This window comes from Orbicella franksi, chromosome 1, assembly GCF_964199315.1.
Source record: "Orbicella franksi chromosome 1, jaOrbFran1.1, whole genome shotgun sequence".
NCBI lineage: Eukaryota > Metazoa > Cnidaria > Anthozoa > Scleractinia > Merulinidae > Orbicella > Orbicella franksi.
Window position 1 is genome coordinate 23,025,577 of NC_138145.1, and position 19,856 is coordinate 23,045,432.

Genomic DNA, 19,856 nt, shown 5'->3' on the forward strand with positions numbered 1-19,856 from the left:
TTTAAAACTGTTGCCGGATCGAAAAAAAATGTGCTTGAAAATCAATAGAAGACCAAAAACATCTGGAAGAGCCGGCAAGAACAAACACACCAGAACGAGGTTGGTGTGGTATCACACTCCGAGTGTTGCATCTCACTATAAGGAGATAAATCTTCCTCCAATACTTCCTGCCTTTTACGCCACGAACATCAAGAAGAACGCTTATTTGTTTACTGCATGGCTGCAGACACTTACGATATCTTATATAGATATTTTGGAGCACGGTGACCTAATAGTTAGCGCGCTGGACTCACTGTTGATTGGACCGCTTTCGAGCCCTGCCCGGGGTCATGGTGTTGTGTTCTTGGGCAAGACACTTTTCACCTCTCTCCACCCAGGAGTACGACTAAATCATAATTAAGACTGCTTAGTGTAACTTTTCCACTCACGTAGAGATTTGAGGAATAAAGACCAACTGCTCGCAGCTTACACCAACTGCTCGCAGTTTACACCAACTGGGTACCGGTGCATACTTAGACCAACCTGACAAAATGCTGCGTAGTGGGGGGGAGGGAGAATTTTTAGCGGCACACTTAGATCAACCTGACAAAATGCTGGGGGAGAAGGTAACCTTGTGATGGACTAACATTCCACTCCTTGGGAGGGTAGCCATACTGCTAGACACTTCATGCTGCAGGGTTAAACGTCCACACTGATGAGCCACTGGGCTCCTCCAATCCACTGGATTGGGACAGACTTCTTTGCCAACATGCAAAAAGTTTAGAAGCCAGTGCGTGCTCAAGCCTTGCCGGAAAGATTAACATAAACACAAGAAAGGTGAAGAAACAAATTCAAATCGGCGATTTCCAGGTTCATTCATGAAAGTTCACAGAACGATTATTACAAAAATTGTATTATGACAGGAATTATTTGACACCAGATTCTCACACAAAACATTGTATTCTACGACTGGTTAGATTCGCACCAATTTTAAAAAGGTGAAACTGCGAACTGGTCATTGCTAAAAGAATTAGTCATGGCGGAAGTCATCACCCAGTTATACGTATTCTGCGTATAAGCCTGTATCAGATCAGCATGATCTTGGTAACATCATGCACTATGCCCAAGTCCACATTTATAGAAACACATGAAAAACCATTGAGAACAAAAGTATCTATGGTCCGGGTTAGGATTCTCCTGTTTGTCGTTGTTAGAAACGATATAAGGTTCTCCAAGTTTAACTTTATGTATGCCTAAATGAAGAGTCTTGAAAACATGTCCATATCAAGCAATTGTTCAAGTGTTTTCTGATAACATCAGATCATTCGATTACTTCAATAAATGGATTCCTACTTGTCCCCCGTCAGGTTAGTCATAGGATTCCTACTTGACTCGCTGATGCTCAACGTTGGCTGCTCGAGTGCCGAACCGTCACGTCGCGGCAAACTCCAGTGTCTCTCCAAGGCTGAGAACAAGACGCCTCATCTCGTCATCAGACGCCCAGTCGATACCACTTCCTACGATGAGGCCCTGAAACAGGACAGGAGTTACATACAGTAAAAATCCTCGTGCAAGACTGTTATAAGAATGTTCGTACGTACACATGTGGTGCTTACTGAGAACTGATTTAGGCTACTGTGAAATCCCAAATTCAAGAAACAATCGATTTTTCGAACTTCCCGATAACTCGAACCAAAAGACTTCTTTTCCCTCACCACCTCAGTCGATCACTGTAATTTTACCCCCGAATTCTCCAACTATCCGATTTTTCAAACGAAATTTTCGTTTCCCTCCGTTGGAGGTTCGAGAAATCGGGATTCCACTGTCGTTTGCTGCTGGTTCAGTAACTGGAATCTTGGTCGGAATAAGTTTAGGTGATCGAATGAATGCGAGTGCAATTAAGGATTTAGGGCCTGTTTACAAGGAGGGATGGTTACCCTGGCAAGCGGGTTAACCCTAGCTGGACGGGAAAAGATAGCCCGGGTTTACAAGCAAATTTCGCGGGTAGGGTAACCCTACAACCCGGGACAACTTAATGCGCGGTTATACTCAAAGGGTCCGGAAACAATTAGAAAGTTAACCCGGCTGGGCGAGTTAACCCTACCTGGAGGGTTTACAAGGGAAAAAGATAACCCGCCTGCCAGGGTAACCCTAGCACATAGATAGGGTAACCCGACTACCCAGGTAACCCTGGCTGCCCTGTAAACATGATGAAGGAAAAAAAGGAAATGTGCGAGTGCTAGGGCAACCCGTTTGCTAGGGTAACTCTTTTTCCTTGTAAACAGGCCAACAGACTACGAATTATATTTGAAAATTCTCTCCACTTGCACTCTCAAATATCACTCGTAAATGTAATTACTCATTACTCATTCATTATATGACTGAGGAAATCACGAAAGCGCACGCGTTAACTTACACTGCAGAGCAAATTAAGAATTAAAGATAAATTGGCCTGCTCTTAGCCAATCACAATGAAGTAATTTTCTCAGTTATGTAATATAACGAGAAACAAAACTCCTCCCCCGAATCGACGATAAACTGCAATTGGCGCTAAAACCAAAAGTCCCACTTTTTCCATCGTTAAACTGGTGGGAAGGGTGGTCTTAATTTTTCACTGATTTATATTGACCAAGATTGTAGTCTAATGGGTGTTTTCCCTTCCTTACTCACAGGACACATGTCTCATATTTCAGGATAATAACGGTTAACCCTTTGTTGCAGCAAACAACAAGCACTTTGCGTTGACGCAGGGCTAACACTCAAAACATCAGCTTCACTAACGCGCTTCGGCAGTTAATTTACCTTTATCAACTTCAAGTTGACAAATTGCTCAGCAGTATTTCACTTGCTCACCGACGCAGCCCAACAGTTTCCGGCTTAAAAAACTCGTTCATGCAGTAAGAACCAGTCATTTTGATTTTTACCGAAAGGCAGGACTGTTTTACTCCTTGGAAATAGCAAGCGCCATGTGACCTACCTGAAAAACATTTCTGACGATGTCAATCTTTTCTACTTTCAGTGCTATCTGTTGTTTCAATCTGAAAAAGAATACGGACGCGTTACTTCAACTTGCCGTTTATTTGTGGAGAAAACATGAATGAGGAATGAAAAGAAAAAAACGATCAATCTGAGCGATGCACTCGTTCTGGCTCCAATCCGCGCCGTGTACGTTTGGAATCACAACTTGTGCGCTGTGAGGCTGGAAAAATATTTCGTTCGAGAAACACTGCAATACCACACGAAAGACAATCAGGAGTCAGTACTCTACACATGCTTGTTGTTTGCAGCACTCGCACAATGGAATTCTGTTTGAATGCTGCTCCAAACTGATGGATTTGTGAACAGTCCGACAGATTGTAAGTTTGCTTGAAAAACCATACAGCGTGAAAAAAAGACTTGGAATATACATACATCCTAGTCATTTTCCCAAAAAAAACATAGGAAAAATAAGAGGAAATTAGCAAGAATATAGGAGATTTATAGGAGGATTTTCAGGCACTCACAAATGAAATTCTTAGGTTCAAACAAAATTTAATGAGTCTTGCATCATTTCTGAGACTGTATTTACATGTATTTGAAACTAAGACACTAGTTTACAATGTGCTCAGTATCATTCAACTGTCCAGAAATAACATAATTGAACCACAGGTGACAAGAGAGAAAGCTTGTACACTCAATACAAACCTCGCGTGAACTGTGAGCTGCCTTTTTTGTTTTTCACCATTTTATTTCATTTTTCTTGAACTGTATTTATAGGAAATATAGGAGTTTTTAGCCTATTATAGGAGTTTTATAGAATTCTATAAAATAAATAGGAAAAATACTGGGATGTATGAATATAATAAATGACGGGTTTTGCAATTACAGTCGAACCTCTCCACAACGGTTACCTTGGGGACAGAGAAAAGTGGCAGTTGTATAAAGGTGGCCGTTAGTGGAGAAATCCAACATGTCCCTGACCTTGAACCCCTGACCTTCATTTCCCAATGATATTCCTGGTTCACATTGATACTTACTGTTGCATTGTAGCATTGTCTGTGCTTGAGGATGCAACATTTTCCTTTTCATCCCTCAATTTCTAGCGAATTTGGGCAAAAATAAGGTTATAAGAGTCAGGCTACATATCAAATTCAGGATTTAGTAACACCGATTGGCAATGTAAAACTAGTAGATCTGTGAGTTGCGTCATAATAGTATGACAACAATGTTTGCGAACAACAACTTTCTACAGACCCCATAACTAGCAAGAGCAGCATATATCTTTAGTCGCTGCATTAAGGGAACAAAATAGGAAAACTACATCAGATGTTCTTGTCGACTACAAACGCTACAAGCAGGGGTGCAACAAGGGTGCTAAAAAAGACGACGTACTAAACAAAAAGGCCAGCAAAAGAGGCACAACTTTTTAAACAATTTGTCATGGAATCATAAATCCACTGGCTGAAGTAAAAGAATTTTGACTGAGCATAACTTTGCAACTCAATCCTGCATGTAAACATTGTTAAATTTGTTCTCTCCCTGTCTCCCCTCTGCCTCTACTTTAAAAGCCTTCTTTAAACCTTTTCAGGGTTGCCCCTTTAAACAACGATTTTAGGTCTTTAGGATTAATTGGAAAAGTGATATTAAATTTTTCTGTTTCTGTACTATTGATTTTATGTAAAAACATCCTCACCTGAATCTGTTTCATAAGTCCTCGGTTTTCCTTTTTTATCTCTGTTGAAAGTACATTATTCAAGTTCAGTTTTACTTACTACTGAAAAACAAGCCTGCCCTACTCTACCAGAGGAGAAAAGGAATTAAGTCAAGCAGGTGAACAAAAACAAGAAATGCAACTTGAGGAGCCAATAACATATTACAAGGCTTAAGCCCTGGCCAAACAGGCACTTGCATTGACTTGCACCCACTTTGGCTGATATCAAATTCGCACACAAGTAGACACAAGTTTTCCACCATTTGGCCAACCAATCCAAGTCAACACAAGTTGAGCCATATCCAAGTTGAGAGAGCGATGGTTACATTTTGGTCACATGGGACTAAAGCTGGTAGCCTTGAAATGGTTTGTTTTGTAACTGGCGTGTTTTTGCAAGGAATCTTGCGAGTCCACTTGGCCACTCAATTCAAGTCTCTACGCAAGCTCAACTTGCAGCTACTTGCGATTCCTTTTGGCCACTCAACTCAAGATTCTACGCAAGCTCAACTTACAGCTACTTGCGAGTCCATTAGGCCACTCAATTCAAGACTCTACGCAAGCTCAACTTATGGCTACTTGCAAGTTCATTTGGTCAGCACTTTACGATGGTAATCGAGGCAAGGACCCTTACAGAGAAACAGATGGTTTGTATGTGGTTAGACTTCCTTGTTATAGTAGAATATAATAAACAGGGTCAAAAAATGATCACTGGCTGAAACAAAAACACTTTGACTGACCATAACTTTGTTGCTTCAGTCTGTCTAAAGTAGTTTGGGCTTCTGATAAGACCTAAGAAAAATAAAAATAATTATATTCTTAGTGACATCAATAAATGGAAACAGGTAAAATATCTTAGGGAGAAAAAGAAGTCATTTCCAGTGACTGGATTCTGATCCAAGATGAACAGTTTTCCTCTTGGTTGATCAGACAAGAATTGTTTTGACTTCTGTGATGGTCTGAAACAGTCTGTCTATTGATGCATGCTTAATGGTGACCATGTGTAATAATTTATTTGTAGTTCATAATCTCTATTAATCAATCAATGTACACATCACTAATTTGTTTCTGTATTTCCTTATTTATTTCTTGATAGTGTATTAACTGTATTTATGTATAATCTGACCTACAAAATTTTTAAATATTATTTTATTTGAAGATTATTTCCAGTCCGTACTGCGCACTCTTGAGAGTTTGTGTTTTTTGTTTTGTTTCATGCAAGACATCACAAAACGTAAACATTTTGCAACTACTTACATGAGGTAAATTCAAAGTTTCGAAACAACCGCTATTATGGATGTGAAATGGTCGAAGCTTCATGCTTCGCTCTTTCTCACATCACTTGATTAAACAACTTTGCAGCTGTAAAAATCAATGAAGGTGTTCGAAAAAGAATTTGAAAGGCCTCAAAGATAAGGTATGTGGTCTGTAACAAATAACATTGATTTGCATTCCATCAAGCGAGATTTATTTTGTTTATAAACATTAGGATGCTGCGACTGCACAGTAAACTGGAAATCATCTTTAATGGGTACTCAACTTATCAATTTAGCTTTTTATAATTATTTTGAGTGCCTTGCTCCCAATTTTCCATTAAATATATTGAAAAATCATTTCATCATGGTATTGGAGATACAAATAATTTGTTGTTGTTGGCAAACGTTTCAAAAACCACACAACAGCTGTCCTAAGTCCCTCTCCTTTTTTTCTTTTTTTTTTTTTAAAAAAAATCTAAATAACCTTCTTCCCCCCAACAGGCATTAATTTTTGTTTGCAATCTTTTACATACATATATCATATGAAAGGTGCAAATCAAGAGGGAAAAAAGTGAAAAAGTGATTCTAACCTCATGTTCCACAAGAATCTCACTGCTAAGCTTGTTTTGTTTTTCACACAATTTGGCAAAAGCACTAAAAAAAGAAGAAAAGTTAGCGAGAGGCAGTCATAAGGTTCATTGCTAACACCAATAATATTAACTCTTAAAAAAGGACAAGTTAACACAAAAAAAGACAAAAATGGCTAAAAGTAAAGCGTTAACAGTACCATGAACCTGGAAAGCATGCTAATAGGCTATGCTACAAATCTGTCCGCATGCATTGTGTGCCTACAATAAGGGCCATCAATTTACAAAAAGCAAAGTTACTAAATCAATTTAAAAAAATATGTTAGCTTCTATGCATAGAATTATTGCTCAACACTTTGTCATCATCATCATTGCCTGTAGCTCCGTCTGGGGCAAAGGCCACCAGTAGGCACCCTCCAGTCATCATGGTCCTGGGCCAGTCGTTGCAACTCTCCCCATGTGTAGCCATTTCTCCTCATGTCTGCCTCTAGGTCACGGCGTCCTGGGTTTCTTGGTCGGCCCCTCTTCCTTTTCCCCTGAGGGTTCCAGGTGAGGGCTTGCCTTGTGATGTTAGATGAGGACTTCCGAAGGGTGTGGCCGATCGACTTCCAACGTCTTTGAAAGATGTCAACTTCTTTAGGCTGCTGTCTCGAACAAAATGTTGATGTAATGAAGACATCAACATTTTGTAGATATTTTGTATTTTGTCTGGGGCAAAGGCCACCAGTAGGCACCCTCCAGTCATCATGGTCCTGGGCCAGTCGTTGCAACTCTCCCCATGTGTAGCCATTTCTCCTCATGTCTGCCTCTAGGTCACGGCGTCACGGGTTTCTTGGTCGGCCCCTCTTCCTTTTCCCCTGAGGGTTCCAGGTGAGGGCTTGCCTTGTGATGTTAGATGAGGACTTCCGAAGGGTGTGGCCGATCGACTTCCAACGTCTTTGAAAGATGTCAACTTCTTTAGGCTGCTGTCTCGAACAAAATGTTGATGTAATGAAGACATCAACATTTTGTAGATATTTACATATTTAACTGGGATTTTTACTGTGGTAGTAGAGGTGTTGAGTGGGAACTGATTTTATAAATTTGGTAAAACTCCAAAATTGAAATAAAAAGCACAAGCAGATTCTACAATAATTTCCCTCTGGTATGATTAGATTTTAGTTTCTAGGTATATATTTTATGGCAGGTCCACACCAGCCCTCTGGGTTGCCAGACGCAGACCTGCCTCATCAAAAATATATGTATGTATGTATGTATGTATGTATGTATGTATGTATGTATGTATGTATGTATGTATGTATGTATGTATGTGTTTACCATACTTATAGACACCACGGGTAGTATGTTCCATGGGGTGTATTCAAATACGTACCCTCCACTCCTACAAACATGTACATTATAAGCATCACGCTTGACTTACTTCATTTCTTCAGTTTGTTCTTCTGTTGGTGAATCTGTCACAACATCTGGGAACAATTTTTTAATCAATTGGTCACCACACAAAAGCCTATTAGACAAATAGAAGAAGCCTTCTTTGTTAATGAATTATTTCTAATAAATAAATAAATTAATTAATTAATTAACCTTTATTTACCCTCGGCAATGTTTATAGCACAAGTGCTAGTGGGGCCGAGCAAACAACTGAAACAAATACTAAAAACTAATAAGAGACTACTTGAAAAGAAGGATACTTCATCAAACTTAAGGCTTATAGCAAGGGTAGAGCAGTAGGGGGAGGGGGAGGGGGACTTATGGAGACTTATCGTAGGAGAAATATATTTACATCTGAGTTTGTGAGAACTCATTTTCAGGAGGGCCAAAGTGTTTTCTGTGGGAGGGGGCCGTGGTGGGGGAGTAAGAGATACTTACTATCAGAATCATATACACCTTACTCCAAAATGGCGGCCAATTTATTATTCTTTTGTCTGCATGTTAATTAGCCCTCTTTGCCTCATTTTCACTTCAAAATTCTTTTGTATTTTGTACATGTTGACAAGGCAAAGAGGGCTAATTACCATGTAAACAAAAGAATAATAAACATCTGCCATTTTGGAATAAGGTGTAATAAGGTAACTTGCAAAATTAACTTTCTTACAGCTGTTTGGTTCGTGTGGATCTAAGCACTCCTTTGAAGGTAATGCACATAGGACTAGCACGCTTGTAGCTGTAACTCACCATCCACTAGTCATAACCATAGCTTTCTTAAACAGGACAATGTGATGCAACTAACCTGTCTAGTACTAGCTTCTTATATGATCGGGCTGTTGAGAGGGAATAGAGCTGATCTTGCAACTTGGATATCCTACCATAAATCAATGTTAAAATACAACATGATGAATTGGCAAATAACTGTGAAACAATAGAGACCATAATTTATTAAGAGAGTTGCCTGTTAGTAATTCTTTATTCAGCTCTTTAAATAATTTTACATCTAGAAATACTACAATGAAGTGTTTGCAAATTTTGAATTCATATAATGCCTCACATCTACAACTTCTGCTGCTAAACAATTTTCACATCACTGAATCATTAATGCTTTCTTTGAAAGAAATATATTATTTTTTTGATGCATGACATGACTTAAAACAAGAAAATCAGAATGGGTGTTAAAAGACCAAACAGACCTGGAAAAAATCTTCAGATTACAAACATGACAAATACAGTGTGCATGTATGACCCTCACAGGCTGCAGTAATCCTAGAAAAGTAAGGCCACCCCCTTTTTTTTTTCTCTGTTTAGCGAAAGTGAAAATGGAAGGTTGGTGGTACGGTGGGCAGGTGAAATTAGCCTCAGCAGTCTTGTTAGTTGATAAGGAATGAACATTGCACACCTATTGAGCAAGTAATACTTAGTGGGGGGAAATGAAAACTGAAATGTACTGGCCTTACTGGGCAACTGGATTTCAATTTTTTTCCTGCCCTGGACAAGCCTCTATACTTTATAAACGTACACAATAACTGTACACATACCTTTCATAAAGGTCTGATTGTGATGACTCACTAGATGAGGGCTGTAGGTCCTCACGTTGCTGAAGGCGTCCTGAATAACAAACAGACAACAAATCGGAGGACAAAAACAGTTGATCACCCATCAGAGGAAGCGTCTCGTCAAAAAAAGAGCAGTTGTACTATTTTGACAGGCTTTTCTGAGTTGCAAGACTCCTTGTTCATAACTATTCATTCATGTGTTAGAATTAGCAACTTACGAACGAGTAATTCTGCCTCGTGGTTTATCTTCTGCTGTTGAAGCCAGTCTTTGCACTTTTTCAGTTCCAAAAGAGGGTTTCTTTCCTCGTCGTCCTGTTCATCAAGAATATCACCTGAGTTTTCATTTTCGTCTTCACTGCCGTCTTCCACAGTTAAACTTCTGGGTGCTACAGGACCCTTGGTTTCTAGCAATTCTTCACCCATCGTCCTTTCTTCAAGCGGCTCCTCCGAATTTGCCGCCATCTTGTCCCAAACAAGCTTTTCTCGCACCCAGATTCCTGCAAGATTGAGCCCAGGCTTATTTCTCAGTCTGGGGTGGGGGGGGCCTCTAGCAGTGGTTGTCGAGAAAGAAGCTAATTGTTTTATACTTCTACTCATTTTTTTAAAATAAAAAGTGCTTCATTGTTTTTAAATTGGAAGAAAATTCTATAAACGGAAGTTTGAAATTAAATTGTCACATAAGTGGTCAAAGAGTCAGTGATAAATACTTTCTCCCCTCACCCCTACACTAGGGATAAAGAAAACTATTGTTGCCTTGGATTCAAGATGGCGTCCTTGAATGAACACAGTCGAGTGAGGGAATTGTTTGATTCTATGACCTTGGGAGTAGTTCGATCGCTAGGTAAGTTTGCCATCTTTAGATTTCCTTAGCTATTCAAGAAGTAAATGCAAAAAGAGGACAAAATGAGCGTTCAATTGCAGAAAATCCAAACCGAACCTCAAAAATCTCACATCACAAGTGAAATGTTTCCAGTACTGATCACTGTGGTAATAATCTTTTTCTTAGAGAAGAAGCCTGGTGTAACAGATGTGCGTCTACTGGATAGGCAACCAGCAGAAAAACATATTATATTTACTTGGGAGCAGGTAGGTTCATCAGCCCAACTAATCAATTTAAGTCAACCAGTCTGTCAATCAATCAATCAATCAATCAATCAATCAATCAATCAATAGATCAATCAATAGATCAATCAATCAATCAATCGATCAATCAAACAAAACATCATTCAATCAATTGTAAGTCACCATTTTATACATGGAAGAGCATCAATAATGCATTAGTCTAAATTATACATATATCCTCACTATTTGACAGAAAAACATGTGTATCCTGCCGGACGACTTGAAGAACTTTTTCCTCACAACAAATGGACTGTTGATTCAGTGGAGCATTAAGTTTGATGGTAATTTTAAGGTCATGGATTTAAAGAAATGAAATAAACAAATCATTGTCAGAAATACTAAAATATCAGCAACATTGATAGTGTATGTGTAGAAAGTCAGTCCAAGCCACTGCCACGACCAGTGCTGATCCTTAAAAAGAAGTCCATTTTGCTTCTTATCCACTGGATAAATCACTATCCAGTGGATGGCACAGTTTGTTTTGTCAACCTTTGTACCCTGGATGGTGATTTATCCAGTGGGTACTGTTTTTCAGCCTTTGAATAACTGGGGCCAGGCTTGTATAGTGAGTAAGGTGCTAGAATATTTTATTCATTGTTCTTATTTACTTTAACCAAATCCCAACAAACCTTTGAAGTTGTGATATTTACATGAAACGTAAGTCTTGATTAACTTTTTTAGGAAGTGTTTTACCACTGGGAAAGATGGAACTTAATCCGGTGGCAGGGCTGGTGTTGCTCTCTAAAGCAACTTCCATTAGTGACGACAAGCCTTCATTGGCTGACTTAGATTCAGATTCAGACGAAGAGGATAACCAAGGTACGGTTGCGGTAAACCACATCAAAATTGTATTTGACCAACACAACCACCCAAGCAAGTCAGAATTATAAAAAAGAAATTGTTTCATTTGTTGTGATGGAGACAATTGAGATTCTAGTGGAAAGATTCCATACTAACTTAACCCAGCACTACAGATCTATAGGTAATCAAATCACGGAAGAATTTCAAGGGAAGGCTGAAGGATTGCTCCTCTCTACCTTTTGTCTGGGAAATTTAAAATTTGTTATTCAAGTCTTTGAGCTCAAGATTGAAAGGATTGAATAGATCTGACAAAGTTTCTGAGTATCCAATTCTAAATGTGCCTCTTGACTTTGTTTAATCTCTTTCCCCAGGTCATATCAAGCCACACTTTGATAATCGCTGCAAGCTTTTTGAACTTGATCCTTGTGATGGATATGGTAAAGTCTGCCTGGTTTACAAAGACATAAAAGCTGGTATGTCAAAGTCAGGTGAACGTAAACTCATGAATCTAAACATGTTGGTTCCTGCTGTGAAGAGCAAGCAAGTAGATTTGAAAGCTGGTGGAGGAGGGGTGGCCTCATGGTTAGTGCGTCCACCTCCAGATCGAACGGTCCAGTTCAAGCCCTGGTCAGGGACATTGTGTTGTGTGCCTCTCTCCACCCAGGTGTATAAATGGGTACTGGGAAATTTAATGCTGGGGGGTAGCCCTGTGATGGATTAGCATCCCAGCCAGGGGGGGGGGGGGGGAGTAGACATACTCCTAGTCGCATCATGCAACTGAAACCGGAGATAAGCCTGATGGGTCACTTGGTCTGTATGCTGACTTAACCTACCTTACCTTCAAAGTTAATACCAACAGTCTTACTTTTTATTTTTTAGGGGTAACAACAAGCCAACCAGAGATATGGTTTCTTGATCGTTCACTGGAATGGTGGTATCTTGCCTCCTGTTTCACAGAATACTTTAGAATGATGATAGTTCACCTTGGTCTTCCACTCTGGCAATACCTTTTTACTGCAACAGGACTCAGTCCAGAAACAAAGGTCAGTTAAGTTTACTTTAATTTTGTAATATTGTAGTTTGGATTGCACCAAAACTGCTCTTTCAAATTCATTGACTCAATAAGCTTTTGTGTTGGCCTAGTTCCTGCAGTGAATGCCTTTCTTCAGGCCTTGATCTTGTTTTTATTTTGGATTGACTACGTCAAAGGTCATCAAAATGAAGGCATGAAAGTAGGACCTAGGCAACCACAGTAGTAGGCTCAACGTCTGCTCTTCTCTCAAGTGTGGACTACATTTCTCTCAGAGAAGAGAACCTTTGGGGGAGGAATGTGAGCTCCTTTCCCAACAGCAGCTAGTAAGAGCTTTTACTAAGAGTATTTTCATGAATGTAACTGAACAATTCAAAATAATTATTTGAATGGCTGTTTCTCCTGTTAGTTAAAATGCTGTCAAAAAATCAAATAGGCCAGTATTTGATCCTGAAAAAACTCTTTCCCATCATGAGGACATTTTACACTCTACAACTCTCATTTTGGAACCCTGGCCTTAGAATAATAGCAGTATTGTAGACCATCTTTCAATTCAAAGGAAATGAGATCATTACTGTATAAAGATATCAGCAAGTAAAGTAAAAAAAATGATTTGATTTTCTCACCAGCAATGGTTCAATCTTTATGCACCAACAAGATTAGCAATTGATATGGCCAACATGGATCAACAACCCAAGCAAAAACCAAGTGCAACAGAAGGAAACCAGTCTACCACAAACATTCCTTTTAATGCGTTAGATGTAAACAGACTCTTCAAGGGTAAATCTGACAAAGGAAAGAGTAAGCAATCGCAAGCAAAGAAACCGCCAGCAGGAAAAACTCAAAACCCAAGCCAAGGTCGACCTGGGCAGGCTGGTCGATCAGCACCAAGATGACACCTCAAGATCTGTGTATGTTTGATCAGGAGACTTTATTTTGCTGTTTCTCAAGCAGCTTTCACTGCCATGAAATTATGGAAATAATATGAGCCTGGTATGAAAGATTACTACACGAGAACATGTTGACTTCAAATTGAAGGCAAACAGGCAGACAATGGCATGCCTGTGACTCACTTGACTTCCATAACCTGCAGCAATGTTCTGTGTGTGGCTGGTTAAAGGATTTGAAATTATCCATCAAATAGTTATTGCAGTTTACAGTTTGTGTTTATGCAACACCAAGAAAAAGAGCAAGACCTCAATAAAACTCAAGTCTCTGAGGAGCCAACTTTGTAAAGTCTACATAATTACATGACATCATTCTGGACCAGACATTAAGTGCTAAATTATTATATCTACATTCTACAGTGAAAGAATTGTTCTACTAAAAAGGTACCACAACATAAAACAAGCTCATACAGTTGTAGTTACATCAAACTCTTTCTTTATTTTGCTCGGTTAATTCTATATAGTTATGTAACTGGGGCATTCAAATTATCACTGTTTTTGAAGCTATTTTGATACTGCCAAACCCCACCTTTTTGGAAAATGATAAAAATATTATACATGTATGGATGCGTAAAATCATATTACCGGTTATTTTGTTGTTGACTACCTTCAGTATTGTAACATTGAGGTTTAAAGTACAATTTAAGAAATTACCAAAGAATTTATCTTCCTTGCTCAATGTGGTATCTTTTGTTTTCCCGCAAGCTCCTAGTCAAGAGCACAATGTTAAAACATTAAAAGTGGCCCACATGTATCTGTTGCTATTTAATGTAAGTTATTATTAATAAAGATTAAAAAAAAGATGACTGTAAACCCCAGCACCAGCTGTTTTTGTACACATTTGAACTCAAAATTTGCTATAACATCAAGTGTGCTAATATTGCTAACAAGGCTGATATGTGCAACCCAGATGGAAACAAACAAGTATGCTCCTTAAAACTGACTGTACATATTATATTAAAAAAATACTTCACTTAGGTAGTCTTCAGAAGAACAACATATACCCAGAACTCTGTTTTCTTTCCTAGCTTTTGGTTGGTTTGCTAACTTAAGCCTCGAGCACACTGTACATGCATATACCCATACATTACCTACCCTGCTAGCAGAGGTTTCTTTCAGGCAAGTCTTTTAGCATGTTACGGAGTTGTTCACATCTCTTGTATTTTGCATAGTCGGGTTGTTTACTTTCTCTCAGGGAAGTAAACAACCCGACTATGCAAAATACAAAAGAAGCGAACAACTTCGTACATGCTAAAAGACTTGCCAGAAAGAAATCTCTGCTAGCAGGGTATACATTACGTTACACCGAGGTAACCTTTATTTTTAAATAAATTCTCTTAAAAATATAGATGACATAAATTGACTTAAAATAAGTTAACTTAAAATAAGCCCAAACAGATACAGTACATATTTCTGATTGATCTTTGCAAAGTATGGTGAATATTAAATGGTTAACTCAGTGCAGTTAATGTACAAACAGAAAAGTTTTGATTTAAAGCAGAAATGTAACATGCAGCTGTAAACCCTGAAAAGAACCACCTTGACCAAGCTGTTTGTATTTAGTCATTAAGTAGTTCCAAGTGGCCTCTTGCTGAAACCTGACCCATGTGAACAGCTTGCAGATTTGACTTTTCCACTGATTTTGAATCTACAGTCTAACAGACACCTATCATGTCACCATACATGTATCTTCATCCAGAGTAAAAAGTATCTATAATATGACATAAAAGCACTGTTTTGTATGCAAATAATAAATGACAAGCAATAAACTAATCATACTTACAAATCAACAATAAATTAATAATTGCTAATCTAATGTATGAATTTAAAATAAGTTATTTTTTTTTACTCTGAATATGATGAGTCACTAGATGATGGTGATAATGTATCATCTGACTCAGGTTTACAAAGTTCTGCAATCTTTTCTCTTGACTTAGCTTGAGCTAGTTTTCTAGGACTTTTCCTGATAATGGAGAAAAAAAAATCAGTATCATTTGCACTGAAAAGATGCTCTTTTGAGTGTTAAAGTAAAAAACAAAACCAATGGCTTAATTAAATATGCTTTGCCAATCTTATTAAATGGATTCAATAAGATCCCCATTTTTATCTCCCTATGTATCAAAACATCTATATTTTTTCAGACAGATCAGCCCACTTGGCACATTTAAATCCTTGAAAGTAGGCAATGTCCAAAAAATGACTGCTTAATCCAAAAGTTATGAAGGTTGAAATATTCTTTTTAGCCTGTCGGTGTGCAGCAGTCGTTTTCTTCCCAAGAGCATGAGAAATAAACCAGAGGTACACAAAACCTTGGAAATAAAAGTTGTCAAGTTTGCACCCTACAACTTGGCGTACCTCCCAAGCTTTTTGTTCATCTCTTGTGCACTTGAGAAGGAAATGACCGTTATGCAGGCTAGTTACTTAATAAATATGGAACTTTACAAAATACAAGTTACAAGTATACATTCAATTGCATTCTTAAACTCCATACATGGACAAAGCACAGAGTGCAGGTATAATGCAACACTTACATTTACTAGTCCTTTAATTTATGTCTTGAATGTACACCTACCTTGTGCGCCATCTTAAAACATCTCCACTTGAAGATGACTCATCTGAACTGCTTTCAATGCCGTCTGAGCTGTCCGACAGTTCACTTGTCGGTACTGGTGAATCACTCTCCCTGTGTGATGTCGATGATAATAATGATGATGATGTGTACCCAGATGCCATGCCTGATTCTGATTTAGAATCAGATGAGCTGTCCTGATCCTCACTCTCAACTTCAGACAGAGTAGAAGAGTCATGTGATTCTTCAGTAACTACCACACTCTTCTTTGCAGTTCTATGGAAAGGAATAAAAGAAACAGCAGTCACAAGTGCTTACTTCAGAAAACACTTTTCAACATAAACTAAAAATTATACAGAGAGAGTGAACGAATGAAATATAGCAAGCTTAATTCTCTTGACTTTCAAAAAGTACTAAAGCTTATCACCTTTGCTTTGAAGTAGATTGGGCTTCTTTTTCCTTCCCGCTGGATGCCCATTCTCCTGTCTCACTTTCCTTCTGTGCAGCTCTTGTTCTCTAAATAACAAAGTTTGTGTTATGTCAATGACTCCTCTTTTGATTATTACAACTTGTCAAGTTAATGTATAGCAATAGTTTTACCTCACGTTCACTACATAAACTTACTATAAGCAAATTCTGAATTGACAAAACCTGACTGACAAATTGTTGTAACGCGTTTTACAGGTAGAACTCAGTAAAAGACAACAATAAATACCTTTGTTTCACTTTCGTCTTCAACTCTATTCACGTCTCCATTGTCCACTCTAGTTCGTTTTCGTGCAGGTGATTGTCTATTAACTTTTTCAGTGTTCTTAGTGTTTTCCAACTGCAGTTTTGTAATCACCACGGCACAATTGCCCTTTAGGACGACGCCAGTGGAAGCAGCCTTACTCGAACGAAGGGAAAGAGGTGGTGGTTCGTATGCTGGCTTCTCTGTAGGGTCATCGGGAGTAGTTGTTTTCCGAGAACGAGTGAAGCGACGACCGTTCGTCCCGGCCGCCATGTTGTTGAAATTTTCCCCAGACTGATAGAGTGATGTGTATTGTTAGGGGGAGAGAGAGATTTCAAATTTTTGCCGGGTTCAATAACAGCGGATTCAATCCGCTTACACTGTCATTTTGATACTACTTTGATAATTTATAAAAAGAGAGCAAATTACTACAACCACTAATTTTGATGAAGTTTTCAACCTCGACTCTTAGTTCAAATATTGTCAAGATCAGCTCCCTACCCTGATGAAAAATTTTGAAAAGACGCTCTAAAACTGTCCGCTGACCAGATACTTCGGCGCAAATGTTTTCACGAAATTTCAGGTTCGTTCGCAGTGGACTTCTTCTGAAATGTTTTTCTTTGGAAATAATTTTTTTACGACAATCACGTGAAATTTCTGGGTCTAAATGTAACCGCCTACGTTGTGCACAAAATTTAAACGTTGTTAGTCTTAGAACTAGCACAAGAAACATGCCAAAGAAAGCAAAAGTCGCCCGAGGTACACAACAATCTCACGATCCAGATCCACTGAAACAAGGGGGAGAAGAAGGCACTAAAGCAGCAATTTCCTTGAACAAAGACGGCCAAATCTACGTAAAATTTGTGGCAAAACCTGGCGCAAAGCAAAGCAATATCACAGGTAAGGCTCGGACAAGGGCCCCCCGTCTCCCAACGTCTGAGTACAGTCGACTTGTTTTTGCTTCTTATGTTCTTACACTTGAGTATTTTTATTTTTATGTCGGGCCACTTAACCCAGTTAGTTACCAAAACAATGAACTACAAAATTAAAGCAGGTAGTAAGCAAATTCACTTCTCATTTAATATTGTGGAAGATCCACTACGGGGGAAGGGGGGGGGGGGGAATCTCCACCAAACTAATCTTTTACAAGATCGTATAACATTTTGCTGACCCCTTTCTGGTCTGGGGGAAGATACCCGGAGATGATGCAGTTGTTTACTGAGGCCCTGCTAGTGATGAGGCTGTTGAAGTTTCTTGTTACAACAATATACAGTAGGAGGGCGTGATTGCTGATTACTTGCACCTATACACTTTAAATTTATGGCTTAAAAATGACTTGTATAATAAGAAAATGATTAGAATTTAATGTTGTTACCGAGGGTCAGTTACACAGAGGATATTAGTAATTATAATCCATCAAACATTTTCGTTAGCGTGCAATTGGACTAAACGCGTCACATGACCAAATATTCCTCAGCAAAAACTGGGGAATATCTGTGGGTTGCGCTCTTTGCGAAAAATGTTTGAAGGATAATAAACACAACAGCCTCCATTTGACTTTGAAAATATACTCAGATATTTGTCCTTGGACATTATCTGTTACTCGAAGCTCACAGTTTTCCTCAAGCTTCACTCTTTGAAAACTGTTCGCTTCTCGGAACAGATAATGTCCACAGACAAATATCTAAGCATATTTTCACACCAAATGGAGGCTATTGTTTGTTTACATGGCCATGCAGAGATACAAAATTTCTCAGTGAGTGTTGAAAGCAAGTGAGAAAAGAAATTCTTATCTCCAAGCGGCCATTTAAGGTTCTATTCATTACATAAACACCAATGAAATACCCAAATCGTTCCCTTTCACTGCAAAAGGCATGATTTATTATGTAACCAAGGCACCAGTGATATTTTCACCTGTGCGGAATATATATTTTTTGTTATTTGACAGATATTTCTGCCGATGGTGTTGGAGTACAGATAGCAGCCCCAGCAAGGGAAGGTGAGGCCAATGAGGAACTGGTGCATTTCTTAGCAGATATCCTCAACGTGAAGAAAAGAAGCATCTCCCTGGACAAGGGAAAAAAGTCAAGACAGAAGATGGTGACAATTGACTCTACTGAAACCAGTGTGGACCAAGTCAGGGAAAGACTTTCAAGAGAGGCATCACATGAGTAATAAAACAACAGTAAAACAATCCCACCTGTGGTGTAGTTCAAAACCAACTACAAGCTGCTGTTATAGTATCTGCTAGTTTGACAGAATACAGTCACCAACGGTCCTAGAAAGGGAGTCCTTTGGATAGGATATAATGGCATAAGGGCTTGATGTTTCTTTTGTGATGCCTATAATTCAGTTACCAAGTTGTTCACACTGCACCTAAAAGTGCGGTATGGACAGCCTGTGAACAGAATTACGTGTAACTCCAAATACTGCAGGGAGGTTTCAGTGACAGTGAGTGAGTGGATTGGCACACAGTAAGAACAAAAACAACCCTTGGTATTGTGAACAGGTGGTTGTTATAGGGAGCTGGATGTTAGTGGACACTTGACTATAGGCAAAGCTATGAAAAAAATCAAAGCTAGGACCAAAGGCATCAATAATTATACATGTACAGCTGTAAGTGGAATTTGCTGCATTTAAATTAGTTAAATAAATGGTACATAAATGAAAGTAAAAACTGGTGAAAACTCTGATCCTATGCATGACTAGTTTTCTACGCAGCCATTACTGTATGTGGGTTGCAACCAACATGCTTAGAGAGATGCCTTCTATGACATCCTAAATAATGACTGTAAAATGTAAAGTCTGTATACGAGCCAAGTGGCCATCAGGCCAGAGCTTATTCCAGTTTCTGTAGCATGAAGAGCCTAGGAGTTTTTCTACTCCCCCCTGGATGGGATGCTAGTCCATCGCAGGGTTACCCCCAGCATTAAATTCGCCAGCACCCATTTATACACCTGGGTGGAGAGAGGCACCCTGAAAGTAAAGTGTCTTGCCCAAGAACACAACATAATGTACCTGGCAAGGGCTCGAACACGGAACACCCGCTTTGGAGCCGAGTGCACTAACCATGAGGCCACTGCGCCTCCCACAAATAATGACTATGAAGGACACTAATTCATGTATGGCATATCTCCATGGTGGTACTCCCAACCATATAA

The 19,856-nt window shown here is 39.0% G+C and overlaps 4 protein-coding genes across 5 annotated transcripts; 2 read left to right on the forward strand and 2 right to left on the reverse strand.

The window, feature by feature from the left end:
* Window positions 1–475: 475 nt before the first annotated feature.
* On the reverse strand, window positions 476–10,093 carry LOC145478682 (centromere protein H-like). The gene is made up of 10 exons (XM_081456787.1): window positions 9,715–10,093; window positions 9,479–9,548; window positions 8,740–8,811; window positions 7,930–8,016; window positions 6,513–6,576; window positions 5,407–5,458; window positions 4,652–4,692; window positions 3,996–4,057; window positions 2,957–3,017; window positions 476–1,509 (listed from the first exon to the last, which is right to left on the reverse strand). Exons 1-10 carry the CDS (start codon window positions 10,091–10,093, stop codon window positions 1,411–1,413), a joined length of 987 nt encoding a protein of 328 aa, XP_081312913.1. The 3' UTR covers window positions 476–1,410.
* Window positions 10,094–10,234: 141 nt separating this feature from the next.
* Window positions 10,235–13,355, forward strand: LOC145478717 (tubulin polyglutamylase complex subunit 2-like). Its single transcript, XM_081456823.1, has 7 exons — window positions 10,235–10,337; window positions 10,503–10,582; window positions 10,812–10,899; window positions 11,300–11,437; window positions 11,791–11,892; window positions 12,299–12,462; window positions 13,079–13,355. The coding sequence occupies exons 1-7, from the start codon at window positions 10,262–10,264 to the stop codon at window positions 13,343–13,345; spliced, it is 915 nt and encodes a 304-aa protein (XP_081312949.1). The 5' UTR covers window positions 10,235–10,261; the 3' UTR covers window positions 13,346–13,355.
* A 15-nt stretch (window positions 13,356–13,370) lies between these two features.
* LOC145478827 (uncharacterized) lies at window positions 13,371–16,973 on the reverse strand. Of its 2 annotated transcripts, none has more exons than XM_081457016.1 (4): window positions 16,681–16,973; window positions 16,393–16,481; window positions 15,969–16,241; window positions 13,371–15,107 (listed from the first exon to the last, which is right to left on the reverse strand). In XM_081457016.1, exons 1-4 carry the CDS (start codon window positions 16,966–16,968, stop codon window positions 15,071–15,073), a joined length of 687 nt encoding a protein of 228 aa, XP_081313142.1. In that variant the 5' UTR covers window positions 16,969–16,973; the 3' UTR covers window positions 13,371–15,070. The 2 variants fall into 2 exon arrangements, with proteins under 2 accessions (XP_081313142.1, XP_081313135.1); XM_081457009.1 differs by having other exon boundaries at window positions 14,346–15,359.
* A 263-nt stretch (window positions 16,974–17,236) lies between these two features.
* On the forward strand, window positions 17,237–19,714 carry LOC145478909 (UPF0235 protein C15orf40 homolog). Its single transcript, XM_081457104.1, has 2 exons — window positions 17,237–17,595; window positions 18,644–19,714. The coding sequence occupies exons 1-2, from the start codon at window positions 17,259–17,261 to the stop codon at window positions 18,868–18,870; spliced, it is 564 nt and encodes a 187-aa protein (XP_081313230.1). The 5' UTR covers window positions 17,237–17,258; the 3' UTR covers window positions 18,871–19,714.
* The last annotated feature ends 142 nt before the right edge of the window (window positions 19,715–19,856 follow it).

Excerpts from the sequence above, each read along its gene's own strand:
- LOC145478909 (XM_081457104.1), top strand. The coding sequence starts at position 17,259 with ATGTTTTCACGAAATTTCAGGTTCGTTCGCAGTGGACTTCTTCTGAAA. Across the intron at positions 17,596-18,643 it reads AAAGCAAAGCAATATCACAG|ATATTTCTGCCGATGGTGTT; the intron begins GTAAGGCTCGGA and ends GTTATTTGACAG.
- LOC145478682 (XM_081456787.1), bottom strand. The coding sequence starts at position 10,093 with ATGAGTAGAAGTATAAAACAATTAGCTTCTTTCTCGACAACCACTGCT. Across the intron at positions 5,459-6,512 it reads AGATTCTTGTGGAACATGAG|GTCTTATCAGAAGCCCAAAC; the intron begins GTTAGAATCACT and ends TATTTTTCTTAG. Across the intron at positions 3,018-3,995 it reads GACAATGCTACAATGCAACA|ATTGAAACAACAGATAGCAC; the intron begins GTAAGTATCAAT and ends ATTCTTTTTCAG.
- LOC145478717 (XM_081456823.1), top strand. The coding sequence starts at position 10,262 with ATGGCGTCCTTGAATGAACACAGTCGAGTGAGGGAATTGTTTGATTCT. Across the intron at positions 10,583-10,811 it reads TTATATTTACTTGGGAGCAG|AAAAACATGTGTATCCTGCC; the intron begins GTAGGTTCATCA and ends ACTATTTGACAG. Across the intron at positions 10,900-11,299 it reads GTGGAGCATTAAGTTTGATG|GAAGTGTTTTACCACTGGGA; the intron begins GTAATTTTAAGG and ends TAACTTTTTTAG.
- LOC145478827 (XM_081457009.1), bottom strand. The coding sequence starts at position 16,968 with ATGGCGGCCGGGACGAACGGTCGTCGCTTCACTCGTTCTCGGAAAACA. Across the intron at positions 16,482-16,680 it reads AAGACGAAAGTGAAACAAAG|AGAACAAGAGCTGCACAGAA; the intron begins GTATTTATTGTT and ends TTTGTTATTTAG. Across the intron at positions 16,242-16,392 it reads CAATCTACTTCAAAGCAAAG|AACTGCAAAGAAGAGTGTGG; the intron begins GTGATAAGCTTT and ends TCCTTTCCATAG.